The sequence below is a fragment of the Globicephala melas genome, chromosome 4 (genome assembly GCF_963455315.2).
Source record: "Globicephala melas chromosome 4, mGloMel1.2, whole genome shotgun sequence".
In the NCBI taxonomy this organism is placed as follows: domain Eukaryota; kingdom Metazoa; phylum Chordata; class Mammalia; order Artiodactyla; family Delphinidae; genus Globicephala; species Globicephala melas.
Genome location: NC_083317.1, coordinates 119,377,613 through 119,404,195, shown reverse-complemented (window position 1 = coordinate 119,404,195; position 26,583 = coordinate 119,377,613). Strand labels below are relative to the sequence as shown.

General features: G+C 36.1%; 1 protein-coding gene across 1 annotated transcript; it reads right to left on the bottom strand.

Moving 5' to 3' along the window:
- PLSCR5 (phospholipid scramblase family member 5) lies at positions 1 to 23,116 on the bottom strand. Its single transcript, XM_030873522.2, has 9 exons — positions 23,017 to 23,116; positions 17,624 to 17,800; positions 12,329 to 12,492; positions 7,885 to 7,927; positions 6,732 to 6,952; positions 4,535 to 4,696; positions 2,756 to 2,917; positions 142 to 224; positions 1 to 58 (listed from the first exon to the last, which is right to left on the bottom strand). Exons 2-8 carry the CDS (start codon positions 17,634 to 17,636, stop codon positions 186 to 188), a joined length of 804 nt encoding a protein of 267 aa, XP_030729382.1. The 5' UTR covers positions 17,637 to 17,800; positions 23,017 to 23,116; the 3' UTR covers positions 1 to 58; positions 142 to 185.
- Positions 23,117 to 26,583: the final 3,467 nt, after the last annotated feature.

The window sequence follows — 26,583 nt, the reverse complement described above, 5'->3', positions numbered from 1 at the left end:
CCAAAAAAAAGCCAATACTCAAGCCATTCAGAAATGAAATCCAGAGCCCAGGGGATTTCTAGAAGAAAATGAAAAAGAATTAGCATCAAATATAGACCTCTTCAAAGGGAAAGAGATCATTTAAACTTGTCTTTTACTTACTGAAATCTGTTCTGCATATTTTATTGTTTTTGTCATCTTGCTTGTTATAATCCAGCTAGCGAATGTTCAAAGAACATAAAATCCTACAAATAAATAAATGGAATATGAGTGAATTTACAAAAAGGCAACAAGAGTCTCACATGTAAGCTTTGATTACATAAAGCAATTATGTTTCCCAGTGGTGCTCCAGGAACAGGTGATTTATCAGTAGGAGAGAAATCAAAGTTTTTCGCTTCATGACACTTAGATGTCTAATTTACAGAGTACAAGTAACTTGGAAACCTTATCTGAATCAACATGGTATCACCAGTCAAATTTGGGGTGATCAAGACTTTTTAGAATTAGATTGTAGGGCAGTCTGGGTCAGCGTGGGAAGTTGTAATAGACTCTGACCTTTAAACAAGAGGTAGACATATCATTATGGACTTTGTGGTCAGTAACTCGGCAGTCATCTGAGGAAGTATACCAGAGGGAACTTTGGCGGGGAGGGGTCAGAGTTGTGTGTTGTGTAGTGGTAGCCTCAAACAAGAAGAGACCAATAATAAGATTACACTTGTGAATTTTGCTGTTTGGATCGGGGAATATCCTCACACCAACAGCTTTCTAAAGATCTCTCACCACAAGGTAATAAAATGGAGACAGCAATAAAGACAATTCTTGGTGACAAATTATCTTAAAAGCTATATTGTCCAAAAAAGTGCAAATATTTTATGATATTATGGTAAAAAGGAAAGGAAAAGCAATGGATAGGAGCTGTCTGATAGTCTCAGTGAGTGTGTTTCTCCCTCAGACACTGGAGTTAAAAAGTTATCCTTTCAGATTATTTGGATGTTATCTAGATCAGTACTTCTTCAGTTTATAGGCATAGGGAATTGTTGACAGTGCATTTTTGCCATCAGCTTGTTACATAAAATAGGTCAGTAGGGCAGATTAAAGATAATCTATTTTTAATATAAATATTAAGAAAGGGGCTTAAACAGGCCAAATTAAGGTTTTGGGAAAAGGGCATGTGTGTGTGTGTGCACGCGTGCGCACCTTTACGTGCATGCACGCACATGATCGCTGGCGTGTTTGGTGTCGAAATGCAGAAATCATCAAAAAATAGAAGGGGTGAGCAGGAAGTGGCAAATTAAAAGCCTTACCAAACACGTAAGGAGAGTGGGAAATTGAAAAAGTATTAGGTGACAGGCAAAATTGACTGGACTTGGTTAGATCTGTAGATGAAAACGGGAATTGAGGGTAAGTGATGACTTAGTAAGTATAGAAACCTAGCTCTCTACGTATTAATTCTATGTCTACCAATGATAGGGAATGAATAAGTTAAAATAGTTTCTCTAAGCTGCTGGAGAAAAAAATTCTAATATATATATATGGTTTTTTGTTTGTTTGTTTTTTTGGCTGCACTGGGTCTTCATTGCTGTGCACGGGCTTTTTTCTAGTTGCAGCAAGCGGGGTCTACTCTTCGTTGTGGAGCACGGGCTCTAGGTGCCCGGGCTTCAACGTTTGTGGCTCATGCGGGGGCTCAGTAGTTGTGGCCCGCGGGCGGTAGAGTGCAGGCTCAGAAGCTGTGGTGCACCAGCTTACTTGCTTCGCGGCATGTGGGATCTTCCCGGACCAGGGATCAAACCTGTGTCCCCTGCATTGGCAGGTGCATTCTTAACCACTGTGCCACTAGGGAAGTCCCCTAATATATATTTTTAATTAAACTCTAAGTATCCATCAGTGATGTCACCGGGGAATTATTTTTAGTTAATATAATTCCCAAGTGTCTCTAGAAGAGACTAAGTAAATAGGACCATTTCTTTTTTCCCCCACAGCAGCACACGTTAATATCACCATAAGATTAGGATCCTAAAACCCTGAAGAATAACAAAATATGAGAGGAGGAATGTACGTTTATTTTATAATTCCATGAGCTTTTGTGAATGCACTGAAGATGGTAAGCAATGAGGGAGCTATCAGAAGGAAAGTCAGGAAAACCAGCCCAAAGGCCAATACCTTTGGCACTGGTATTACTTGACTTCTGTTCTCCTATCACCAATCTAGAAGAAAATGTTTTTTAATGAAATTGGAAGTTGACGAGAAAGGACAAAGACATCTTATCTTTGTACTAATAGAAACTGATACATCTTAACTCATCTCTGCCTACTCATGTATCTATGTACATATTGGAAGGGCAAGAAAACAGTACTTTTCACATTCTGAATATCACCTAACTCCTTGGTAAGCTCTTAAGCAGTTCTGAACTTTACACAGGATAAATAATAGGATATTTAAGTTTAAATATTTTTCAGTGAAAGTGAAAATAAGCCAAAAGTCTAAATTAAAGTTGAAAGAGAAGGATAACTCATGTTTCGAGAAATGATGAGTAGGATGTTGACGGGGTATCAATCCTCGAGGAAGAGGGGGTATGAGGGCCACTGGAGGACACCTGCCTAATAGAAATGCAGGCTTGTACATTCTGACTTCTGAAGAATGTTGGCCCCAAACTAACCTTCTATGATTAAACTTACTCTTTGGAGTAAATGCTGTGTAAAACGGGATTGGCTCTATAATAATCAACAAGGGAAAAGGAAAGAAATAAATCACCTTTACTCTTTAAGACTGCACTTACAAAGAGAAAACAAGCACCAATCATGGCTGCTTTGACTGTCACATCTAGATCTGCAGGAACGTGAATTCCAAAGTTGTCAGCATTGGTGAAGACATCGTTTACGAATCCTGACCAGTACTTTGAAATCTTCCCAATTGTAAGCTTTTCGTTAATGGTCTTCACCTTTGAGAAGAAAATAAGAAGTTGTAAATTTGAAGGTGATACAGATGGTTTTACATTTCTTCATATATTTACTTCATGAGAGATAGGAATTATTTTATTCATCATCTTTAAATGACAATTCGATGGTACTCATTCCTTTATATAAGCATAGGTTTGTAGATTTAACTTTCCAGTTTACTCTTCAGGAATTTTGCTTTTCTGACATTTTTTAATCCATTGTAATTCATTTATTTATTTTTTTTCTTTTTGTTTTTGTATGCAGATTGAGAATTTAATAGCCTCAAGTAATTGAGGACAGGCTACCACAAGATGGCAGCAGGTACATAGTCTCAATTATATGGTCTAACCATGATTCCTTTACCTGAAGTCCAGATTTTAAATCTGAATTCTTCATCAAAAAAGAAAAATATGTGAAATATTTTAGAATAAATTTTTTAGAAAAAAATAATTTCTAAGTACAATTTATAACCTTTTAATTTTTATTGCTAAGATTTTATAATTAGTAATATGTTTAAATATTATCAGTCATTGCTCAATTTCATTTTTATATTATACTCAGATATTTACTAGGTCATTCCTTTATAACTAACCCTAAGTCCTATTTTTCATTCGAAAAATTCTCTGGGCTAATGTACCACACAGGAAATTCAGACTAATTTGACATCAAAAGTCTATAGTTCTTTTTAGCTAGAAGGAATCTACAGTTAAACTTTATCCACTATTCATTTGCTTGCCCTGTTTCTCATTCAAAGGCTGAAAGTGATTCAGTATAAACTTTCACTTTCTGTATGGGAGTAGAGGATAGAAAATAGAGAAAGTTACTTAGGCCATGTCTATACCATGAATAATGAAACTCTTAAGCTCTCCTCAATCATAGGGCATATTTTTATCCTTTACTCTTAGGAAAGTTATACCAAGTCTTTTTGGCGTGGGCTGGAGTTATGACAGCTCATTTTGCAAAATGTACATTGTATTCTAGGTGAATAATGTTCCCTGAAATCCTGCAACTTTAATGTCTTATGTGGGATATACATGAATGAATGGACTGAAATGAAATGAAATGAAAAAGAAATACATACTTTAAATTAGACTATATCCTCTAGGAAAATCTGTTAAGATAGTTCACATTCTTACACATTGAATTTGCAAGTAATTAGTGTTTTCTAACATTCAATTTACACAAATATGTTTACATGAGAATAGATTGTTTTACAAAATGAAGTTAGCAAGTCTTATGAGCATAGCTTTTGAATTAATGGTATTTTAATGGAGTGTGCTCTTGAGATCAGGACTGGATATGTTACCACCAGGGATGTAGGAAAGAAGATGTAATTTTGGTGATTCTGAACTAAATATATTTGCTTTATACCATAGGCACTATATTCCACATAAATCAAATTTTTGTAGTATGTTTTAAAAAAATTCTTGAACTTACTATCTCTGGAATTATGAGTTATTATTGGCATGTACAATATTACTTGTTACATTATTTCACAAATACATAATTTTCTAAATTTATTTCAGAGATGTTTCATGATTTGAACATTTTAAAAATTGAATTATGTTGCAAAAAATCAGGACCTAAGTGAAAACGGTCCTTCATTTTGTCAATCATACCTCAAAATCCACATCGCCAAAACAGCCACATGTTGCACAAGGACCAACAATTTTCAAAATATCTTCTTTGTCTGCGTTTTGGATTGCGAATTTAGGCAGAAAGGGGTCCCACTTCTGTGCAACATAACCAACTATAGTACCAGGAGGGGCTTGGATTTCTAACTGTAAGAAGAGATAATAAAATAAGATTTCCTAAAGTTGTTGTATTTTAATTTTACTATAATGTCAGCTTACTTCTAAACAGTATATAAAAGCTTCTAAATATCTGCTTTTATCTTATACTGGTTTTTTTTTTTTATAATTTATAGAAACAAAGAAATTCACTATATAGATATGTGTTCTGCATTATGCGCTAAATGTCCATGTCTTTGATCTTCCTTCCCTAAGGAGAACCTATCCCAAAGCTGTTTTCTGACCCTGGGACACTGGCTTCTTTGCCATTTTGTTCCAAGTACAGTAATTGATCAAGTATTGAAGATGTTTCCATCCCCTCTCAGTTGTGGCCACAACACACATCTATTTTTAAGTGTCACTTACTGATTATTATGGACTTTTTTCTCTTTGGATTGCCAACTTCTAGCTTCTCTGTGCTCAGTTAAAAACAAATGCTTCTTGCTCAGTTAAAAACAAATGCTTCTTGCAGAGTTACACACCAATTTGATTTGTTTCATTTTGTCCAAAGTGTTAAAGACTAGCACTTGCATTTTCAGGGCTGACTTTAGTATTTTACTCCATCATCCTTTATTCCCCTGATTTCTTTATTGTCCATAATATTCTATTTCAACATATTTATGTAACCAAATCAAATACTTTGTAAAATAAGCTGGAAGTGGGTGAAAATGATGAACATTGTTTGCTTTTAGATCAAACCAGCGCTCATCATCTGATCTCCTTTTGTCTTTCCTTATTTGTTAAGTTCATAGTCTTATGTGTATGTCTGTAGTGTTTTCAGATGGACAAATGTGGTTTCAACAAGTCTTCTTAGAATTATATAGATTTGTTCTAGGATAACTTTTAAAGTAACTGATGTGATTTTAACCAAATTAAAAAACATATTAATCAGCATTAGGATGCGTCTTATGGTTAAGTTATATGACATGGAGCTACTTTGAAATAAAACATCAATTATCAGAAATTTTCAAATGGGCATATATTCTGGATTATACTAAGTTTAGCATCTTGGGGCATATTAGATCTTGACTATCCCCAGTAAAAGTATAAAAATTCTTGGGCTCCGTATATAAGTACCTTAGCAATCCTATCACTTAGCCAGGTAATTGCCTATAAATGGAGAATTAGCTTCAATATATATTGTGAGAAACTTCTCTAATTAAGGAGAGTTCCACATTACTATTTATTTCCCTTTGTGCTACGTAGACTATTTATACATAGGTCCTCAATAGAGAAGCTTGGGCTTGAATAAAGACACCTGGATCAAGTTCCATTTATTGTATCTTCTAGATGTGTGATCATAGGTAAGGCACCTCCACTCTCTAAGTCCCAGTTTCCTCAATTGCAAAATGTAGAGAGTAAAATCTATTCCTTCTAACTTATAGAGGTGTTATGATATCAAAAACATCAAAGTAAGTATATTTTCCATATCAGCTTAGCTGCATCATGTCAATGAAAGCTATTACTATAGACCTATTCGTGATGAAAATCTATTATATATTAAAAATATAAGAATCAGATGATTCCCTCTAGAACAAGAACATAGTCTTTGCTAAACCTTGAAGTTTGTCATAAATGGGTGAATGGAACCTGAGATTCTGTACTAAAAATAATACCTACCCAAGAGAATACTTTAGAAGAGTTTAGTATCACTCAGCACTCCCTGAACTTTGCACCAATAAGAGAAGAAAAAGGGTAGATTTGCTTAATGGTGGAACTTATAGCTATTACAATTACGTGGCTAATACAGAGATTCAGGAGGATGTGTCTCATTTACATGATGCATGAGCTGTCTTTACCGATTAACATCACAGAAGCCACTATAGTTTTTGGTTGGAAAGGAAAAAAAAATTAGTGAATCACCAAATCCTCAAGCTGTTCTGATCCTAAAGGAGCAACATTCTAATTCAACCAATTGAAAGGTTAATTGCCCCATATCTCCAGATGAATGCCATTTATTTAAGAAATAATTGCTGATCTTTCCAAACATGGAAAAATACAAGCACACCCAGAGCCAAAGACTAACCTCTTGTAGGTAGCAAGGGCACCAGCAGCTGTTACACCTCAAGGGCCTGTTGACTGTAATCACCTCTCGACCGGAGTTATCGGTGATCTTCAGAGTGCAAGATCTCAGTGTGGAACAGAAAGTACGATTGAAGCAGATGCTTTCCTCCACTGCAAAGTAAATTCTTTGTCCCAAGCTGTTTTTAATCTCATATTTGTTGGAGGTCTCAGTGCCAAGTATCACTAATGGAGCAAAAAAAATAATTATCAAAATCATGCTTATTGCTTACTATCAAAACTTTATGTGAGTAAAAATTGTTGTGTTATTAAAAGAAAACAGAGTGTGTGATCAGTTATTAAGTATATGGTATCTTATTCAGACAAATCTACTTCCGTGCTCGAAATTTTGAGGATTTAGGCATAGAAATAGAAGTAAACTCTGAGAACAAAGTTGTGCAATTACTAAATTTTGATTACAGATATATGACCTACTTGGACACATATAGTACCACTTTTCAACTAGGGAAGCAACGTTGTAAAGAAGAATCAAATACTCAGATAATAATTCTATCACTGTTATGGAATTTACTGGGACAACTCACACTGATAGTAATGATTTTGTCTAAAATCTCTATCTGCTATTATATCTACAGCTGCATGCTATCTATTACAATTTTGACATATCTTAGTTAAGGACAAAAATACTTGATTAATTTGAATTCAGTTAGTCATCATTCTAAATTTGTGTATTGTTACATGATTTGCCTATTTGACGAATCTCTGACACTATGATAAAACATATTTTGTTTTGATGATTTTTTGTTATTTAGTCTCAACCTTGATTTCCATGTCTGAAATTACAGCATTAAGAAAATTTAAACTATTAGCAGCCATGGAAATGACCAAATAGTTTTTATTACTTTAAGATTAAAAATAATATTAGATTCCTAATGACAATATCATCAAAGACTTGGGGAGTTTTATGCTTTTATGTTTATCTATATCAGACTAATAATTTTACTTTCAATATTTATTTTATAAAATAAGCCTAGTGCTCTTTTTAATCTATCTTAAACATTTAACTTTATCATTTATAAAATATTTAGATGTAAAGAAACTTCTGAAACTTAAAACATTTCAACAGTTTTAATAATTACAGAATATAATATACTTACTTCCAAGAAGCTCCACCTGCTGGTGTATAATTATCAGGTCTAACTGTTAAAAGACGACATAAAGGAAATAAAAAGTATTACATCACAGGTCTTTGAAAACCTTTGCAGCTATTACTATTAACCTGTTTACTAGACTACCTGAAATTAGATGATTTTCATGTTCTCTGTGAGGGAAATGGTTGAAAACAGCTCACATTTTATAATGAAAAAGAAGTTAACATGGTTTTTATTCAAGTAAAATTTAAAAATTACAAGAACCCTGAAAATTTCAAGGCAGAATTGCCCAGAATAACATTAGCAACTGTGATTAGCTCTGTGTGTTTTTCTGTGGTAATCAGATAAAAGTGTAGCTCTTGGAAACAATATCTTTGAGAATATTTTTAAACAATCTGAATAAGAATGCCTATAAGGTTTTAAACCTCTCTCTCTCTCTCTTTTTAAAAGAAATGAACCAAAATGAAACCAAACAGTAATGACCTGCATGCATGGCCTCTCCACTCAGCCCTATAACTCTACTTTCACTCTGTCATGCAGTAACTCATTCCTCACAGCGATGAAACGTCTTTGTTAAAGCTGAAAAAAGCTATTCTTTAAAATTTTCTCATTCACATCTTCCTTTGAACTAGGGGAAGAAAACCCAGAAATCCTGCTGATGCCAGCAAAGTACCAATTTAAGCAGAAAAGAGTTAAGCCACTAAATGCATGACACATTAAAACTTGCCTATGTAATTAGAAGTGAAGTTAATTTACAGAGATAAAGTAGCCACAGTTGAGGAGTGACTTATTAAACAGAATACAGTACAAACTGCTTTTTAAAGGAAATATTTAAAATATGTTCTTAGAGTGAATTTTATTTGTGTATGTTTTCATTTTGATATTCAATACTTGAAGATTCACTAAGGCAAAATCACTGAGTGCAATGCTGATTATTACTTTTTTAAATGCTTCATTTTCTATCTTGCCTTAAAATTTTCTTCACTTTATTCTCCCTTCACATTAATATACTCACTGATAACTTTTAAATGAAAGTAATCGATACTAACAGTTGGAATTGATTGGGCATCACAAACGCAGAAAATATAACATTACCTTATTTCCTTCACTCTCCTTGTATATCCTGAGGTGGAGGTAAAAACTAATATCATTTCTTCTATTTAAGTCTTATTATTGATAAAAGTACATGTGACCTCCATTTTAAGATTCACAAAAATATTTTTTCCAAAATTTATGATTTAAGATATTCTAAAACATATTTTAACAACTATGACAAAGTTTTTAAAAAAAATTTGAATCGGTCTTTGTTGTGTAGTATTGTTAGTTCTGTTCTCCTCTTTTGAGGAAAATGGAGAGTTGAGGAAAGAGAAGGGGTAAGCTTCAAAAGGACATGCACGATTATTAAGCAGTGGATCTATGTAGGAGTAACTTAGAGATAGAGAAGGAGTATGGGGACAGAAGTTAAGTTTGAGTTTAGGAGCTTTGACTATTTGTGTCATGGATCAAGTTTTCAGCCTTGAAATTTAAAGACTATTGGTTGAAAAGGGAAGTTGTACCTCTCTAATACCTAATAATAGCAGTTGTTTATTTAATGACTACCGTGAGGTAGTCACTGTGCCAGATTTTTTGACATAGTGTCTGATTTAATCCTCACACACATCAGAGAGCTAGATATCATTCCATTTTACATGTGAGGAAACAATCCCAGAGAGAGGAAGTAGTTTGCTCAACGTCACAGAGCATGTATCAATAAGTGGTTAGACTGGGATTTGAACCCAGGCAGTAATGCCGCTGATTTTGACGTGCTCTTTACTCTGCTGTACCACATCACTAAACTAATCTTAGGAACTGGGAGAAACAATTCTTAAGTGATGCTATGGGACTTCTGAGTACCTTTCCTCCCTATTTACTCTTATACTCACCCATCCTCTGTAATAACATTTGACTTAAACCACCTCTGTGGGCAAACGTCCTGGATTTGAGGGTCTTGGTTTTGGTTGTTCTTGTAGTTTCCTTTAAATCGCCCCAGGCCACTTATAAATCATGGTCCAAAAGAGCCCTTTTCATCTTTTGCTATTAATTGATGAACTAGGAATTGTTGGAAAGTCTAAAGAGATTGTGTCATGTATTCGGGTGTCAGGGCAAGTAAAGGACTCCTGAAGTATGAAAGGTATAGAATGGAAACCTAATTACAGCCTTGGATATGTAACTAAGAATCAATTCTTATGTATAATTTATCAGGTTTACAGGTATCATTGATTCCATTTAATACATGTAGCAAAATAAATGTGATCTTTACATGTGTCCTTGTAGACTTTGATTCACTACTCTTAGCTATAGGTGACTAAATTATAAATAGTTATCCTTTGACGCTTATAGGATATAATGTTATTGACTATTATGAACATGTTAATCCATCTGGAAAGAGAATATATTGGTTTTATTCTTAAGTTTAACCTACATGAACAACATATATATATTCATGTCTAGACATATAAGTATGTGCATGTACATATGTATGTATACACACACACACACACACACACACACCGCTTGGGAGTTTATTTTCAAATTATTAATGGAAACATGATTTTTAGTAGTAGTCATTGGATAGTCTTGATTAAAGGAGAATAGATGATTTTTTTAAAATTTTACTTTGAGTTTTTTAACTTAGAAGGATTTTTATTAAATATTTTCCTGTTTGTTTATTGAAGCATGTACTATTTTCAAATGTTCATAGTTTTATTTAACCTTATGGTTTTAGATAAAAGTTAACTCATAAAATTCTTTATATATATGTTTCTTAACAAACTAGTAGTATTAAACTTTCAAAATGTGCATTCATCCTTTTCTATACGCACCACTTTAAAGCAAATTAGTGTTCTTTTAGTATAAAGATTATACATTTTCTTTCCCTTTGAAGTAAAATAGCCACCAATTTGTGGCATGTTTTTGGTTTCTGAAAAAGATTACCAAAGGTGTACGTTTGGAAAATTGACTTCATTTTAGAACTGCAGCCAACGGGTTCATATCTCTATCAAATATGAAAAAAGTGTATTCATGTCAAGCATCTGGCTCCGGGTGTGTCATCATTCATGGATGGAAGAAGACTATGTGATGACCATATGTGATCATCAAACCTCAGCCCTCTGGCACTGGTATATCACTTTTATACTCGGCGAAACCTTGTCTGACAACATTCCCAAACAGCTTGCAGCAGTTAATCAACTCTAGTCAGCTATTACAGCTGATCCTTCCTGCAGATGGAAGATGGTAGGTTAGCCTTTCCAGCTCTTTTACATATCTCCCTGAGCTCTCCAGTCTCTAAAGTACATTTGTCTGCCAGTGGGTTTCTGGAGAAGGCATCTGCAATTATAAACATTTTCCCGGGAACATATGCTGCGTGCAGCTTAAACCCTATCAGGCATAACAGAAATCTCTTGCACCTTAAGGGAATTAACACAGAGATTTGATTTTGATAAAGGAGATAGACTTTATAGTTTGAAAGAGTGCCAAACAAGCTGAAAATTGCAGCAGATGTGCTGACATCTCAATATTAGTGTAAGTGTATTTCTAATCTTTTGTAGGATAAATACAAAAGCAACAATAATATACATAAATATCAATTGCTATTTATGTGCCGTAGAATTCAGGTGATAATACTTCTTGATTGATTTATTATAAGGCTTGAATCATTGCTTACCCTCCAATGACTAGAACAGTGGCTATACCTAATGATAATATGATCTTTCAAGCAAATTGGCCTGGAGATGCAAGAGCATCAGAAGACAACGCTAACTTGATAGGCTGATTTTCTCTTGGATTTCCATCCACCTTTTTGAGATTCAGTTGAAGATGTTGAGCTCTCAGCTCATTGCAGAAGTCTCTCCTGAGTACTTTGATCTTTAACAACGTTTCTCTTCTCTGTACACCTGCGCAAATTAAAATTGTGTGCTTATCTGGCTCTAGTACCCAGCCTTGCATTTTTTGTCATCATTTTTTGTCTTTGCCAACGAGGTTGCAGAACGTTTGGGTGAGAGGGACTAGGTTTTATACCATTAATGTGCCTTGATTAAGACAGGTACTCAATGTCCTTAATTAAATAGCTGTAGGTGTCTAGACATATTAGACAGTTTCTCCAGGCCAAATGTGCTGACACCTTGAGCAATGAGCAGTAAAATGATAAATGTGCTAAACAGCTCAATCGAAAATGTTTAGCGTTCTTCCTCTGACAATTAAATAAGGAAATTAGAAGTGACCATAAAAGAAAAATGTTTCTTCCCAAATAACAGAAATAAATAAAAGACAGATTTTATAATTTCATGATTTATAATGCTTTTCTCACTTCAGTAAGTTATTTGTTGAAGTTCTTCAGCCTTGATTGAAAGGCAAGAAATCAAGTTTATATTCATTTTAAGGGCAAACACTTAGTAGAAATAGATAAAAGCACCTGGCTTAAATATTCTAGACCAGGAGGGAGACTCCCTGGTGGAGGGGGACCCCGCTGCCACACTTGGTTCCCTGGATTGGAAGGTGAGATGTGAAGGTCGTGGTCTGGGTCTGAAGCTCCCGGAAGAAAACCAGGCAGACTTCTGCTTCTTTGGTTCTGTGCATCTGCAAGAGAATGACCATCCCAGTCCGTATTTAAATGTAGGCCATTTTATTTAGTTTGTCTTATAATATTTGCTTCCTCTTAATTCAGAGGGTGGAGTATCTCCCACAGTAGCCTCTCACTACAGTGCCCTTTCCTTCATTTTTCCTACTCACTGTCAGCACCACTTGACCCTGAAGCCAGAGATAAAGGACTGTGGAAGACTACCAGAGGTAGTTGTGAGAAAAGTTGGATAATTTGGGCAAAATAAATGATTTTAGAAAGTATATTTTTTGAAGGCAAGTGAAACTTCTATTCAAAGAGCTAAAAGATTATACACTGCAAAAAGAAAATCAATGGCAAAAGAAACTAGATGTTCTCTACTCATAAAAGGATAACCTTAGACATAGGTTTTAAATCATAACTATGACTTTCAAGCATATTCTCCCTTCCTCAAACATTATGAAGGTGCCTCATAATTTCCAAGGATATTTTGTCTCTTTTTATCAATCATACTGCTATGGCTAGATGTAATTCAGGGCCCTTATACTTTAGCCTGCACCAGAACCAGCTGGGGGGCTTATTAAAACACCCATTGCTGGGCCACACTCCAGACTTTCTAATTCTGTGGTTGGAGTGGGTGTGGAGCTTGAGAATTTTGCATTTCTAACTAGTTCCCAGGTAAAGTAATGCTGCTGGTCTGACGATATATACTTTGAGAACAAATGGGAATATTTGTAACTAATTTATGAGCTTCTTAAGGGCAGTGTAATATTTAATTTAGCTTTGATTTCTGTGTTTGGTATAAAAGCATCCGAAAAAATTTTGACAGTATGAATCCCTTTGTAGCTCACCCAAAATTACAAATGATAAAAGAATTACAGAGTTCTAAAATGTTTGGCTTTGATTTTTTAATCACCTGTTTATATTATATTATATTATTGCCAGGTAAAATTGTTACTATTTCAATGATCTCTTCGATTGAAATTCGGAGATTTGCTATTTATACTGCCTTAGTCTGGAGCCTAATATTATGCATAAGACATGTACATGGTGCGTGCAAAATTCTTCTTCTTTGTTAAAAATATACTTTATTTCCTTTCTACTATTATTTTTCCCTTTTCTTCTCACATGACTGCCATTTGGCTGTCTCCCTCATTACATACCGTTATTTCTTTCAAAGACTATCAGTGTTTTTACTTCTCATCTTTATTAAGCCAAATTGTCAGAGTTCTCACATGCGCATTCATTTCCTTTACACTTTGCTGTTTTAGCTTGAGTGTAGGTATGGAGCAAGCAAGGTTCATGACGGGTGTTTTCAAATATCAGAGAAGCCATTATGAAGAAAAGTAATTTAGACTATTTTAAAAACCTATGGGGCTTCCCTGGTGGCACAGTGGTTGAGAGTCTGCCTGCCGATGCAGGGGACATGGGTTTGTGCCCTGGTCCGGGAAGATCCCACATGCCGCGGAGCGGCTGGGCCCGTGAGCCATGGCCGCTGAGCCTGTGTGTCCGGAGCCTGTGCTCCGCAGCGGGAGAGGCCACAGCAGTGAGAGGCCCGCGTACCGTAAAAAAACAAACAAACAAAAGTGATGAATGGGAAGGACAAGGAAACTGGCTCTGGATTAATATGAGGAAGAAATTTATAACAGATGCACAAAGATTTGGATAAGCACTCATTGTACATATACTAAGATTGGAGTGACAGCTATATAATTCACAGTAGATGAGAATGGTCTCTCTTCAGCACTGATACCCAGGTCCATGTAATGTGTGTGTGTGAAGGGGGAGGAGGTATTCTTCTGAATCTTTTAAACCTCTACAAAATAAATCTGAAGAAAGGACTGATTTTCCTTTGGAGATTATAAATTCCTCTTCATTCATTTCTTCTCAAGCACAGCCTGGGTGAGCATCTGATAGGGATTAAAAAAGCCCAAGCAAACCTGGTGAAGGAACACAGGCACCTAAGGAGTGGTCCTTTGGACACTGACATAAACTGTTTCTAGTAACAATTGGCTCATTAAAGTCATGTGTACATTTGGTGTTAATGAGGGACATTAATTGCCAAATGATTCATTTATTCATTTAACAATAAGGTTGTGGGAAGAGACCAATATGGATTTCTAAGATTATACTGGTCTGTGACATTAAGAATTTGGACACGCTTTAGGGGTAGGAATGAATGGAAGCAATCTTGTCATCTGGCCCCATGAAAAGAGAGCTCCACACTGATAATATTATAACAATTTGCTTCCCCAAAGGCCCCCATCCTGAACTCCTCTCAGATTTGGGGCAGACACAAAGGATATAGACTTTAGAATTCCTCTTGCTCTTAGCCCTTCTCGAGAGCTACTAACTGAGTAAACTGAGAGGAAGACTAGGTAACACCATGTCAAATCTGGGAGAGGAGCAAATGGCCCCTACCGCAATAACAGCTAGAAAATAATAAAAGGCAACAAACATCCTTTCTTTGGCATTAGTGCCAAAAACACTGTTGTCATTGACTTTCAGAGAAGCAGAGACAAAATTGTGATCTGGGGAAAACTAGTTCATAATGATAACATTCAGAATAGTGGTTCAACTTGGGAGTGGAGGTTCATGGCTATTGACCAGAAAGGGAACTTTATGAGGTGCCAGAAATGTTCTGTATCTTGATCTTGGTGGTGGTTACACAAGTGCATCCTGATTTTTAAAATCATGAAGCTTAAGTTTGGTGCCTTTATGCACTTAACTGTACACATGTTATCCTTCAATTAAAAAAAATGTGTAGGGATTAATTTCTAATAATAGCTGATAGAAGACTATTAGATTCTCTCTCATTGCCAATTTTATTGTTGAAAAGATTAGCAAATTACTCCAATTTTATCTTGTAAACTATTTTGCTGTGACAAAACGTGGTAGATTCTTGAGTGTCTGGCAAGTGGCTCTACATTTCTGACCCAGGTCTTTAGGTCCTTAGATGTCATGGCATTAAGAGATGTTAATGCACTGGGGCCCAGAGCAGATCATGTCCAAAGTCTTTACTGGGGAGTAGAGGCTCAGTTAGAGACTGCTGGGATCACCATTCTGAGATCACTTGCTTTCTCTTCTGGGATTTCAGCTCACATTGGAGCAGCACAGCCTCTGAAGACCTAAACTGAAGCTTCTGTTCAGTTTAGATCATCCTGGAAACTCCTGTTTTTCTCAAACTTAAAGTCTGAGACCAACCTGTTCTTAAATTGTGTTTATTTATACTAAACCAGGGGACTCCAGACCACACAAATATTTCCTCAGTTCTAATGGCATCCAGTATCCAGACTGTCCTTTGATTTAGTGGTGCTGATTGACCTTCCTACAAAATGTGTGAAATGTCTAATTAGCCTGTATTCCCTGGAAAAATGCTAATTGCCAATACAGTTTCATGGGCCAGAAAACATCATGACATTATAAATAATGTCTTTAAATATATTTGAATAAAACTCCACAAAAATATTTTAGGTAAATAATGATGATAAACCAACTTGCCCCCTAAAACCAGATTTCTAATTCAAAAGGAAACTTCATTTTTCACTTCTTTTAAGTAGTATAGGGTCTCTCACAGATGTTTTACCCACTTCATCTGTTAAATATTTTGAGTGAGATGGAGCGAGAGTGTTAGTTTTCTACCGTAAGTTTTGCCTCTAAGTTTAGTCTTGAGCCCCTATCATTACTGAACATCACTGCTTTTTTGGTAGATTAATCATATTTTGATCATAATATTGCTTTCTAGTCACAAGTTTCTTCAGAGACTCAGACCACCAAATGAAGAAGGAACTCCTTTGAATTTCTATCTGGCTTTGAATTTCTATCTACTCTTTTAAAAATGTATAACTAGCTTATAAATATTTCACATACTCTGCAACTCTTTACCTTACAGGCTGCAGTTGTTGCTGTAACTCTTACTTGATAAAGTGATGAAGTGTTTTGGACTAAGTCTTAGTGTCAGTCTTAAATGAAAGAAAGAACTTGCCAAGATTTTTTTTGGCTGTCTTCAAATATAAAAATGAAGTACACATGTATTAAAATTCATTATTTTGATGTTTCACGTCTATATTTTACAATTTGTTTGAGCTTTCCCAGTGATACTCAGGGACTGGTGTATGCTACATGTTGACAAAAAGTGAAAAGATTACTTCCTTTGTTCCAAATTAAATATCATCCAAAGTCTATTTTGATAAAGGAAGCAAATAAGCATACATGTTTCTCTGAATGGATCATTAATTTAATTTAGGATATTTTAAATTGTGAACTCTATTATCCTATTTGTAATTAGGTTAAAAGGTTTCCACTAATTATACTAATCATAATTCTTCACTTTCATTATAGCCTAGAGTTTAATGGTTTCTTCTGATAATGGAATGAAAACACATTATAATTTCATTTTTATATCATTTCACAAATATTTTTTGTGAGATTGCAACCCATTACCTAAAACAAGCACATCCCTTGTCTTCTGAGAAGTTCTTTAAGTGAGACAACACTAATGATATTTGCAGTTTTAGGGATTTGAGGAAAACTTACCAGTTCCCCCTCCCAAAGTCTTTAATCTGCTTGCTTAGTTTCTGTTTGCTTTTTAGATATAATTTACCATCAAAGAAATTTTGAAAGATTTTTGCTTCATAGTTCAGAAATCTTTACTTCTAGTCCATTAAATTTACTAGGATTTCCTGAAAACACATGTTTAATTCTCTATAAGAAATGGCTGTATCACATATTTTAAACAACAAATGGGAAATTTTTAAATATTGAACTGTACTTTAACACTTTTTAACTTGTGTGAAAAGTTTTCTACAAATCCCTTGAAACTGGGAATATCAACTTGTCTTTGTGTTTGGCATTAAATATTCCCATTCTAAATTTTATTCTGCAGCTTTTCACATCAAGTCACTAGGTTTATATTTATGATAACAAAAACACTGTTTGCATCTTAACTTTTACATTCTATCAGATAGAGGGTTTTTTTAAAAATGTAATGCAACATGCTCCTTGGAGTTCAAAGTTAAAAATTCCAACGTTGAAAAGCACTAAATGACAGATTTTAAAGTATCAATCTCACCGATTGTAACACCCTTAGAACTGTGTATTTTCAGTCATAATATAAGGAAAAATTTATTAGCTGCCTATATTTACTCTTACCTTTAGAGGCCATGAATATGCTGAGTCAGTTCTTCAAAGGCATGCAGGTTAAAAGAAAAGGCTCCTCTTGCAGCAAAGAGAGAAACACAGCAGGCATAAAACTTCAGAGGGTATCTGTATACTTCTTGTCAGCTTACAAATACCGGAGGAACGGAGAGCCTTGCTGTTTCCAGAGTGCTGTATTTTATCATTTTGAACAACAGGGGGAGACAAAGCTATCATCAAAAGTAAACACTATTCAGAAACCATCATCCCACTTGGTGGCTGAAGGACCAATTTCAAAATAATAAAAACCAGGAAGGAAAATATACAACATACAACATTCATTTTTATGGGCCTTATTTCCACTTAGTGTTTAAAAATTACTTCTTGGAATATATATTTTTGCCCTCACTACTATAATAGAAATATTCTACTTTTCTAATTTCTAGAAATCTCCTGTACCAGAGTCTGTGATAAAACATTCTTATCACATGTAAGTTTCTGACAGTTATAAATAATTTTTATTAAATTTTGAAAATGTTTGAACGGCAATATTTTTATGTTGACTCTGGATTTCTCCCCACTTTCCTCTCCCCGTAACAAGGATTATTTCCTACTTTTTACATACATAAATGAATATTTATTTTTAGTTGAATTTGATTAATCAGGAATTTGAAAATAGAAACCTTCAATAATCTCATAGAGTTAAATGAAACATACAGGTAATATTTAACTGCATTGCACACTGAGGGGAAACAAAAAAGCACTGTAAACTTGACTAGACAGTTCATATTTCTAAATGACCATGGAGATTTTGCTCACCAAGTCAGTTGCCCTGGATGGCGTGATTTGCAAAGGTTGAACTTGTAGGATATACTACATTATCAGCAACACTGTCTGCTTCTAAAAATAGTTAAGTGTCCTGAGAAGGCATGGATAGTGATGAAAAATTATGAAGTCAGCTCACAGGCTGTAGACAGCCAAAAGTTTGGGTTCTTCTTATGTGGCAAAGAGATGTTTCTTTTTGTTGTTGTTTTGAAATGTTCGAGGTTAAAATGAGCTGCCATTATTTGAGTTATCATTTTGCAGAAAATGTGTATAAATATGATTAGTATTTTTAAATTAAATTATATGTTTCCTAAATTTCTCAATGTTTGCCACAGGCATTTGGAAAAACTTTGATCCAAAGAAACTAAGTTGTTATTAGCACTATCAAACATGATATTTTATACGGTAGAGCACAGGGAACTCTACCTAATGCACTGTGGTAACCTAAATGGGAGGGAAGTCCGAAAGGGAGGGGATATGTGTATGGCTAATTCATTTTGTTGTGCAGTGGAGGCCAACACAACATGGTAAAGCAACCATACTCCAATAAAAATTAATTTAAAAAACATGGTATTTTAAATTATGGTCATAACAGACCAGTTAATTTTGACTTTCAACAGAGCACCAATTTTGAAACAAAATATAGAAACCTAAGTGAATTAAACATATGTTTTGGCCTATATAAGGCCAACCATCTATGCATTTGGACATGGCCATTTGACTCACTGAATCTTTCAATATTTGACCTACAACAAAGACTTTCCATCTAACTTGATGATGTGTAGGTACTGCCTATTTCTTCCTTTATACTTTCTTCCTCTGTCCTGCCAAAGACAGCACCAACGTCCTTTCTTCTTTTTAAAAAAGGCCCAGCAGATACCAACCTGAGGTCTCCCCTTCCCTCCATTCCTTTCGGTTTCCCAGCCTTTCTCAAGGAGAGACTTGCAAACCCTCCTTAAGGGACCTCCCAGAGGTTCAAGTGTCCTGTCACTGAGTGTTCCCACAGACAGGAGATGTTGCTCCACAAGTTGCCCTCAACCCCCATCCTGCTGCTTTCCTGCTGCCATTCACCTTCACAGTGCTCTCATTCCAACTCCCCTAACACCTGCCGCCTCTATGGAAGAACCGGGACCACTCTCAATACTCCAAATGGTCACACAATCCTCCTACCCCTGTGCTATGAAGCCCTGGGCTTTTTCAAGCAGCTTCAGTTTTATTTCGCCAGCAGGCTACAGTATTTCAGTCTGCTCCCTTGATTCCATAAAATATAGACAGTACAAGTTGGGCATGTCCAACAGACATAACCCAGGGCTTGATGATAACATAGTGGGATTGAAGTACACAAAAGGAGACGCGAAAATGAATATTAGGAAATCTAGTGTCAGTGGGCCTGCCCCTTCCCAGGAAACTCCCTACCGGTCTCTCTGTCATGAGCCTCAGCTCTGCTGCTCTGTTGTTTGGGCGTGCTCGTCTACTCAGGATGTCCTGCCTTGCCTGTCCTTGTCCCCCCGCTGAAAGAAAAGACTCTATATCCTCCATCTTCAGTTTCAGCCAAAAGGAAATGAAAAAAAATTCCATCATAATCTTGACACAATCATGCCTGCCCATGGCCTTTTCCCAGGACCTGTCAAAGCTATTTCAGAAGGTCCATCCATTCAATGTTACATCACTGTTCAGAACTTCCCCATTATTTAATTATTTAGTTGTGAGATGTTTGACTTAAATTTTCATGATTGAAAAGTCTCACCAAAATAGTTTCTCTCAGTACAAAGGGAGAGATTGCCTATTTATTTAAGCCTATATAGTGACAAATAAGTGCTACCTGTTATACAACGAAACGAAACCAAATCAGCAATCTGCTCCCGATGACATCCTTTGCGGAAAGAGTATGGAGTGCGTTAAGATGTAAGCCTACAGGTCTGGGGCAGGACCAAGGACCAGGACTAGTAGGAACTGACTTTTAGGCTGTTTCATCAGCTTAATAGTTATTCTGCCTCTGGTTTTACTATAAAAGTATGTGTTCCTGGAAATTATATACATACATACATACATACATAAACATATATATGTAAATATAACTAAATATACATATACATGAAGTGAGAGAATTACTTGTTTTTCTTGATTTATATAAATATTATTTTAGGTATAACTCAAACACATTTTAGTCACTTAAAATTATGTTTTTTAAAATTTATGGTAATGCATAGCATTACATTGTTTTCAGCCACTGCATGTTATTACATTTTATGAGTATAATGAATACAATTTTTGCTCATTGCCATTTTAATGGATGTTTAGTTGTTTCCATTATGTAAGGCAATGGTTCTTATGCACATGTATAGCAGTCCTTTGGAAGATATATATCCAGAAATAAAAATGTTGGCTTATGGGATATGAAGATCTTCATCTTTACTAGGTATCACTGAATTGATCTTCAATGGTCTTGTACCAATTTACATTCCCAACAGTAAGGGATAAGAATTTCCATTTCCACATATCCCTTTCAACACTGGCTTGGTCACCATAGTGGGGAATATCTAGTGGACTCCTAAGTATTAATTTATGAGAAGGCACCATCTAGAAGTCTTAATTACATTATAATCTGATATATGTAAACATGATTGCATGTATTTATATTTTCAGTTGTTCCTATCATACTATATCATGCAAGAATAATTAATAGCAAATTTTACGAACAGCTTATCATACAAGTAACTGCTACAGGTGAGGAATGGTATGGTAATGGACTGCAATTTAGTGATAACATAACTCCTTTCATTCAGTGAGGCTCATGGTTGGATCTGCTAAAACGTGAATCCACTTTTAGCAAACTTGCAGCACTTAAGGCATGCATTCCTATGCATAAATCTTATCTCTGGATATATAATTTCCCATACTAAAATTCATTGTGAAACAATTCAGGGTGGGTACTAATTAATTAGTTAACACAATCATGGGAAGAAATATCATTAGTATAAATGTTTTTTCCAGAGTTATTTGATTTGCAACTACACTGTGGATGTAAGATATCCAATCTTTTTTTTTTTTTTGCGGTACGCGGGCCTCTCACTGTTGTGGCCTCTCCCGTTGCGGAGCACAGGCTCGGGACGTGCAGGCTCAGCGGCCATGGCTCACGGACCTAGCCGCTCCGCAGCATATGGGATCTTCCTGGACCGGGGCACGAACCCGTGTCCCCTGCATCGGCAGGCGGACTCTCAACCACTGCGCCACCAGGGAAGTCCAAGATATCCAATCTTTTAATGCGAACTTGGATGTGTCTTCCCTGGGAAAGTACAACTCCTATTTCAGCAGCCATCTGTCCACATGTTGCAAACCTCCTATCAAAGTGCTTTTCTTTGCTGTCTTATTCAGACCTGCCCTTTTGAAACAATGCTTCATTCATTCTTTCAATAATTATTTATTAACTTTTTACTGTGGGCATATCATATGGAGCCTACAGACTGTAATGATATGACCTCCACTCTAGTGGAGGATCACAGCATAGAGATGCAATACTCCTTTTGTTTTTTTAAAAAAGTAAGAGTCAGTTACCACCTCCTGAAAATAAAATGACACAACTCATACTCTCTCTGAAAACCAAGCTAATCAGAATCAGTAATGTATCATTCAAATGAGCAATTCTTTGTTTCACATGTACATGTCTAATTTTCCTTTCCTCTGTTACTTTAAAACAGAAAAATAGTAACTATTAAGATATTATTTCTTAAATAATGAAAGAATAGTATACTGGATCATGCTTCTTGGTTGCTAATGAGGGATAGATTTCTTGCATTCTCTCTTTCTGCCTACTTAAAAAGAGATTGATTTAAAGGACTAGAAAAAAAATGGAAAAGAATCCTAGATACAGAGAAGAATCTGTCTGAAACTAAGAGAAGCTGGTTCTGGAACAAATATATCTAGAGGGGTCCCCACTCACCAAGATGACATAAAAAAAGACTCTTAATTTAGAGTCCTGTGCACAAACTCCCTGGGACAAAGGGTATCGCATAATCAGTAGATTGTAAAGCCCAAGGCAGAAGCAAAAGTTTAGATTGTCCATAGAAGTTCTTTTTAAAATTTTCTGCCTTGTACGTTTTCTTCAGGTAAGATGAAGTTAAGCTGAATGGAGTTCTTTGAAGTAGTCTGTCTTTACTGTACTTTGTCTTCTGGCATTTTTCTGACCTTTTATGCATAATGTAAACTTTTAACAGTTCATAACGGCATTTTTCCTTTAAAGAGTCTAAAAGTAGTGGGAATCTTCTGAGAGGTTCTGGCTCATTGCAAGCTATAGTACTAGAAGAAGAGCATTGCAAGCAGAAAACTGTACAGACATATGACATATCAATAATTATTTATTTAGATGTCCTTCAGGGTGTATGTTTGTGTCTCTGAGAGAGACAGGAGGAGAAGGAGAAGGAGAGAGAGAAAGAGAACAGAAGGGAATTGGAGCTACCAAGTAGACTGATGGGGAGAATTAAGAAGACATTTAAAATCATCAGAAACCCCAGTGCCCCCCATCAAGAACTGCTTTACCATTTTGAAAATCTCTTTATTTCTATCATTATTTTAAATATACTTACCTTGTGCCTGGGTTCTTGTGCCTTGCTCAGTGTGGTTGCTTTGTCCTCCCAACATTTGCCTGCATCTTCAGACATCACCAAAATACTGCAACAAACCCTTCCGTGGCTGCAGTCGACAGCCCAGCAGTGCTCTGCATGCAATTGCCTTCATTGACAGCAGCCATATCACACACAGCCGGTGCAGCTGCAGCTCAGTGCCAGCCAGAGGACACCAATTGTTTTCTGCAATACATTCCCTTCACATTTCCAGCCTCGAAAATAAGCTTCCCCAAGCTTGGATCCCCCCAAGAGCAAAGTTCCCAAGAAATTGAGATAATTATTATAACAAATATACATTAAGTGCATAGACAACATCCATTAGAGTTAATTTATGCTTAACGGTGCATATCTAGTGTTTTCTTCTGGTGCTATTTATAGGCTAGATCATCCTGAAAATGTTACTGCATTTAAATGCATGCTTTGTGAAGTGGTGGCTAAAAGTGTGGGACGTGTCCTATAAGCCACGGAGAATGTGGCTTCACTGAATGGGGTTGGAAAAGGAAGGCCTGTGTTTATTAGTGAACATCCTTTTTCTTGTTGTTGTCTAATGCGGGTCCTGACCCATTATAGGCATTCATGAAATGTTAACTCCAAGAATGAGGGAGTAGATGTTACCAAAAGCATTGTTTGTGGTTTGGGACTTCTTTCCATGTTTTGTCTACAAGCAAATGTATGAACTGTAAAAATTGATGAGAATTATAATCTTGCACCTGACCTCAAATTGTAGTCAGTTGTGATTTGAATAAGATGTATCCAAGTATGCTTTGTGTTTTTGGCATAACTAGAAATAATTTTGGGCTGGCTTAAAGCGAAATATATTTATGTTTTGCATAGTTGTATTTTTTCTTTGGCAATATCCTTAGTCATGTTTTTCTCTAGTTACTAAATAGATTCGAGTGCAATGTTGTCAATAGAGATATATTTTGAGCCACATATGTAACTTAAAGTTTTCTAGGAGCCACATTAAAAACTTAAAAGAGGGACTTGCCTGGTGGTGCAGTGGTTAAGAATCCACCTGACAGTGCAGGGGACACGGGTTCAATCCCCAGTCTGGGAAGATCCCATATGCCACGGAGCAACTAAGCCCATGCACCACAACTGCTGAGCCTGCGCTCTAGAGCCCACAAGCTACAGCTACTGAGCCCGCATGCCACAACTACGAAGCCTGCATGCCTAGAGCCTGTGCTCTGCAACAGGAGAAGCCACCGCAATGAGAAGCCCATGCACCACAACAAAGATAGCCCCCACTCACCACAACTGGAGAAAGCCTGCACACAGCAATGAAGACCCAGCGCAGCCAAAAAATAAATAAATAAATACTTTTAAAAAAATAATTAAAAAAACTTACAAGAAACAGGTGAAATTAAATGATTTATTTCACCAACTATTTCAAACATATAATTTCAACATGTGGCATTAGTCAGTTTTCAAGTGCTCAGTAACCACATGTGGATAGTGGCTACTGTACTGGACATGGAAATTCTAGCATAATTATCCAGAAAACGGCTTGGCTGGTGACAGATTAAAAGTTGTGTGTTAAGCTTATGTGTTTGTTTAAATACATATGTGCTTTAAGATAATTTTGAACTTCAATTTGTAATTTATAGTTTTTAAATAAAAGTAACACATTGATAGGGCAAACAAATTGAAATTATACTGAAAATGATAAATGAAAAGTAAAAGATTATCTTCTCCCCTGATACCAGTTCCTTTCCTCCCCAAATCATTACTGTTAACTTTTATGTGTATATTTTTAGGTTAAAAAAATTCTTCTACTTAAAATATGGGAATATAAAGAATTTCTAAACATATGAAATCTTATACAAACAGACCTGTACTGTGCTCAGCTTCTGTAGTAAACAGAGAAAAATTAAATAAGATACCATGACACACTTACTAAAATGGCAGAAGTTAAAAGTACTGACAATACTAAGTGTTGACAGGACATGGAGCATGTTAGCTCTTATGCACTGCTGGTGAGTGTGTGTATGGCCACAAGGATGTAGAAAACAGTTTGGCATTATTTAGTCCAGTCATCCTTTGGTATCAGAGGGGATTGGTTCCAGGAGGCCCCAGGTAAACCAAAATCCACAGTTGCTCAAGCCCCTTTTTTTAACATGGTGTAGTATAGTGAATACAGTTAGCCCTCCATATCCATGGGTTTTGAATTCATGGATTCAATGAACAGCAGATGGAAATTTTAATCTGTCATTGGTTGAATCAGTGGATGTGAAATTCTTAAATGCAGAGGGATGACTGTATATTATTGGAAAAAAAAAATCCATGTATAAGTGGCCCCAGGCAGTTCAAACCTGTGTTGGTCAAGGGTCAACTGTATATTTGAAGGTATATACAAAGAAACCCTTGCACATCTCCCACATGAGAAATATGGAAGACTACTCGTTAGAAGCATTGATCATTATAACCCCCAATGGGAAGCAACCTGTTGGTTTGCAAACTGGCCCTTGTACATGGAGGACAAAGAGAGACCAAAGAAAGAGGCAGACCACTCCAGATTGGTAGGTGGTAGTTTTAATAAGCAAGGGAACTTAGGCAGCTTGCTTGGGTGTCTGCAAAATGAATAGATCTCCACAACTGCTCACTAGAGTCTTAAAACTTATATAAGGCTTTGAACTGGATTCAGTCATGTATACTGTCCAGATGTTCTCAACAACACCTTGTATCTCAAGGCTGTGTCCATGGGGCAACTTCTAGCTTAGGGAAGGCAAGAAGAACACACATTCCAAGGACAGGGGAGGGACTGAGGAGCCTCTGATTGCCTGGGTCCAGCTTGAGGGTCAATTGGTGGTCACATCCTCTCAGTTACTTGATTACCTTCTCCAACACAACCAAAATTTCCATTCACAAAAAATGTGACAAATAGTTGCATACTTATATAATGAATACTCCACATAAATGAAGATGAATAAACTACAGCTACACGCATGCAATATGGTTATTTCTTACAATCATGATATTGAACAAAAGAAGTGAGTCATCAAAAAGTGCTTGTATAGGGCTTCCCTGGTGGCGCAGTGGTTGAGAGTTCGCCTGCTGATGCAGGGGACACGGGTTCGTGCCCCGGTCTGGGAGGATCCCACGTGCCGTGGAGTGGCTGGGCCCATGAGCCATGGCCGCTGAGCCTGCGCGTCCGGAGCCTGTGCTCCGCAACGGGAGAGGCCACAACAGTGAGAGGCCCGCGTACCGCAAAAAAAAAAAAAAAAAAAAAAAGTGCTTGTATAGAGTGATTCCATTTCTGTAAAGTTTGAAATGGGCTATAAACCAAATGCATACATAAAAACTAAAAGTATACATTTTTAGAAAAATAAAGTGAATATCAGATTGTTAGTTACCTTTAGAGAGATAAGGAAGATATGTGAAAGGGAGAGACCTACAAGTAGATCCTTAAGTCATGGCAACATTCTAATTTTTAACTGGTGTGATGTGTGGATAGGTGTTTCCACTCTAGAGAGTAATCTGGTAGTATTTGGGTATATACCGAGGGCAGATATCTCAGTGAAATTCTTC

Coding starts and splice junctions, on each gene's coding strand:
- PLSCR5 (XM_030873522.2), bottom strand. Junction 7,928..12,328: donor GTCTAGAATATTTAAGCCAG/GTGCTTTTATCT, acceptor GTCTTTTAACAG/TTAGACCTGATAATTATACA. Junction 6,953..7,884: donor GCAGGTGGAGCTTCTTGGAA/GTAAGTATATTA, acceptor TTGCTCCATTAG/TGATACTTGGCACTGAGACC.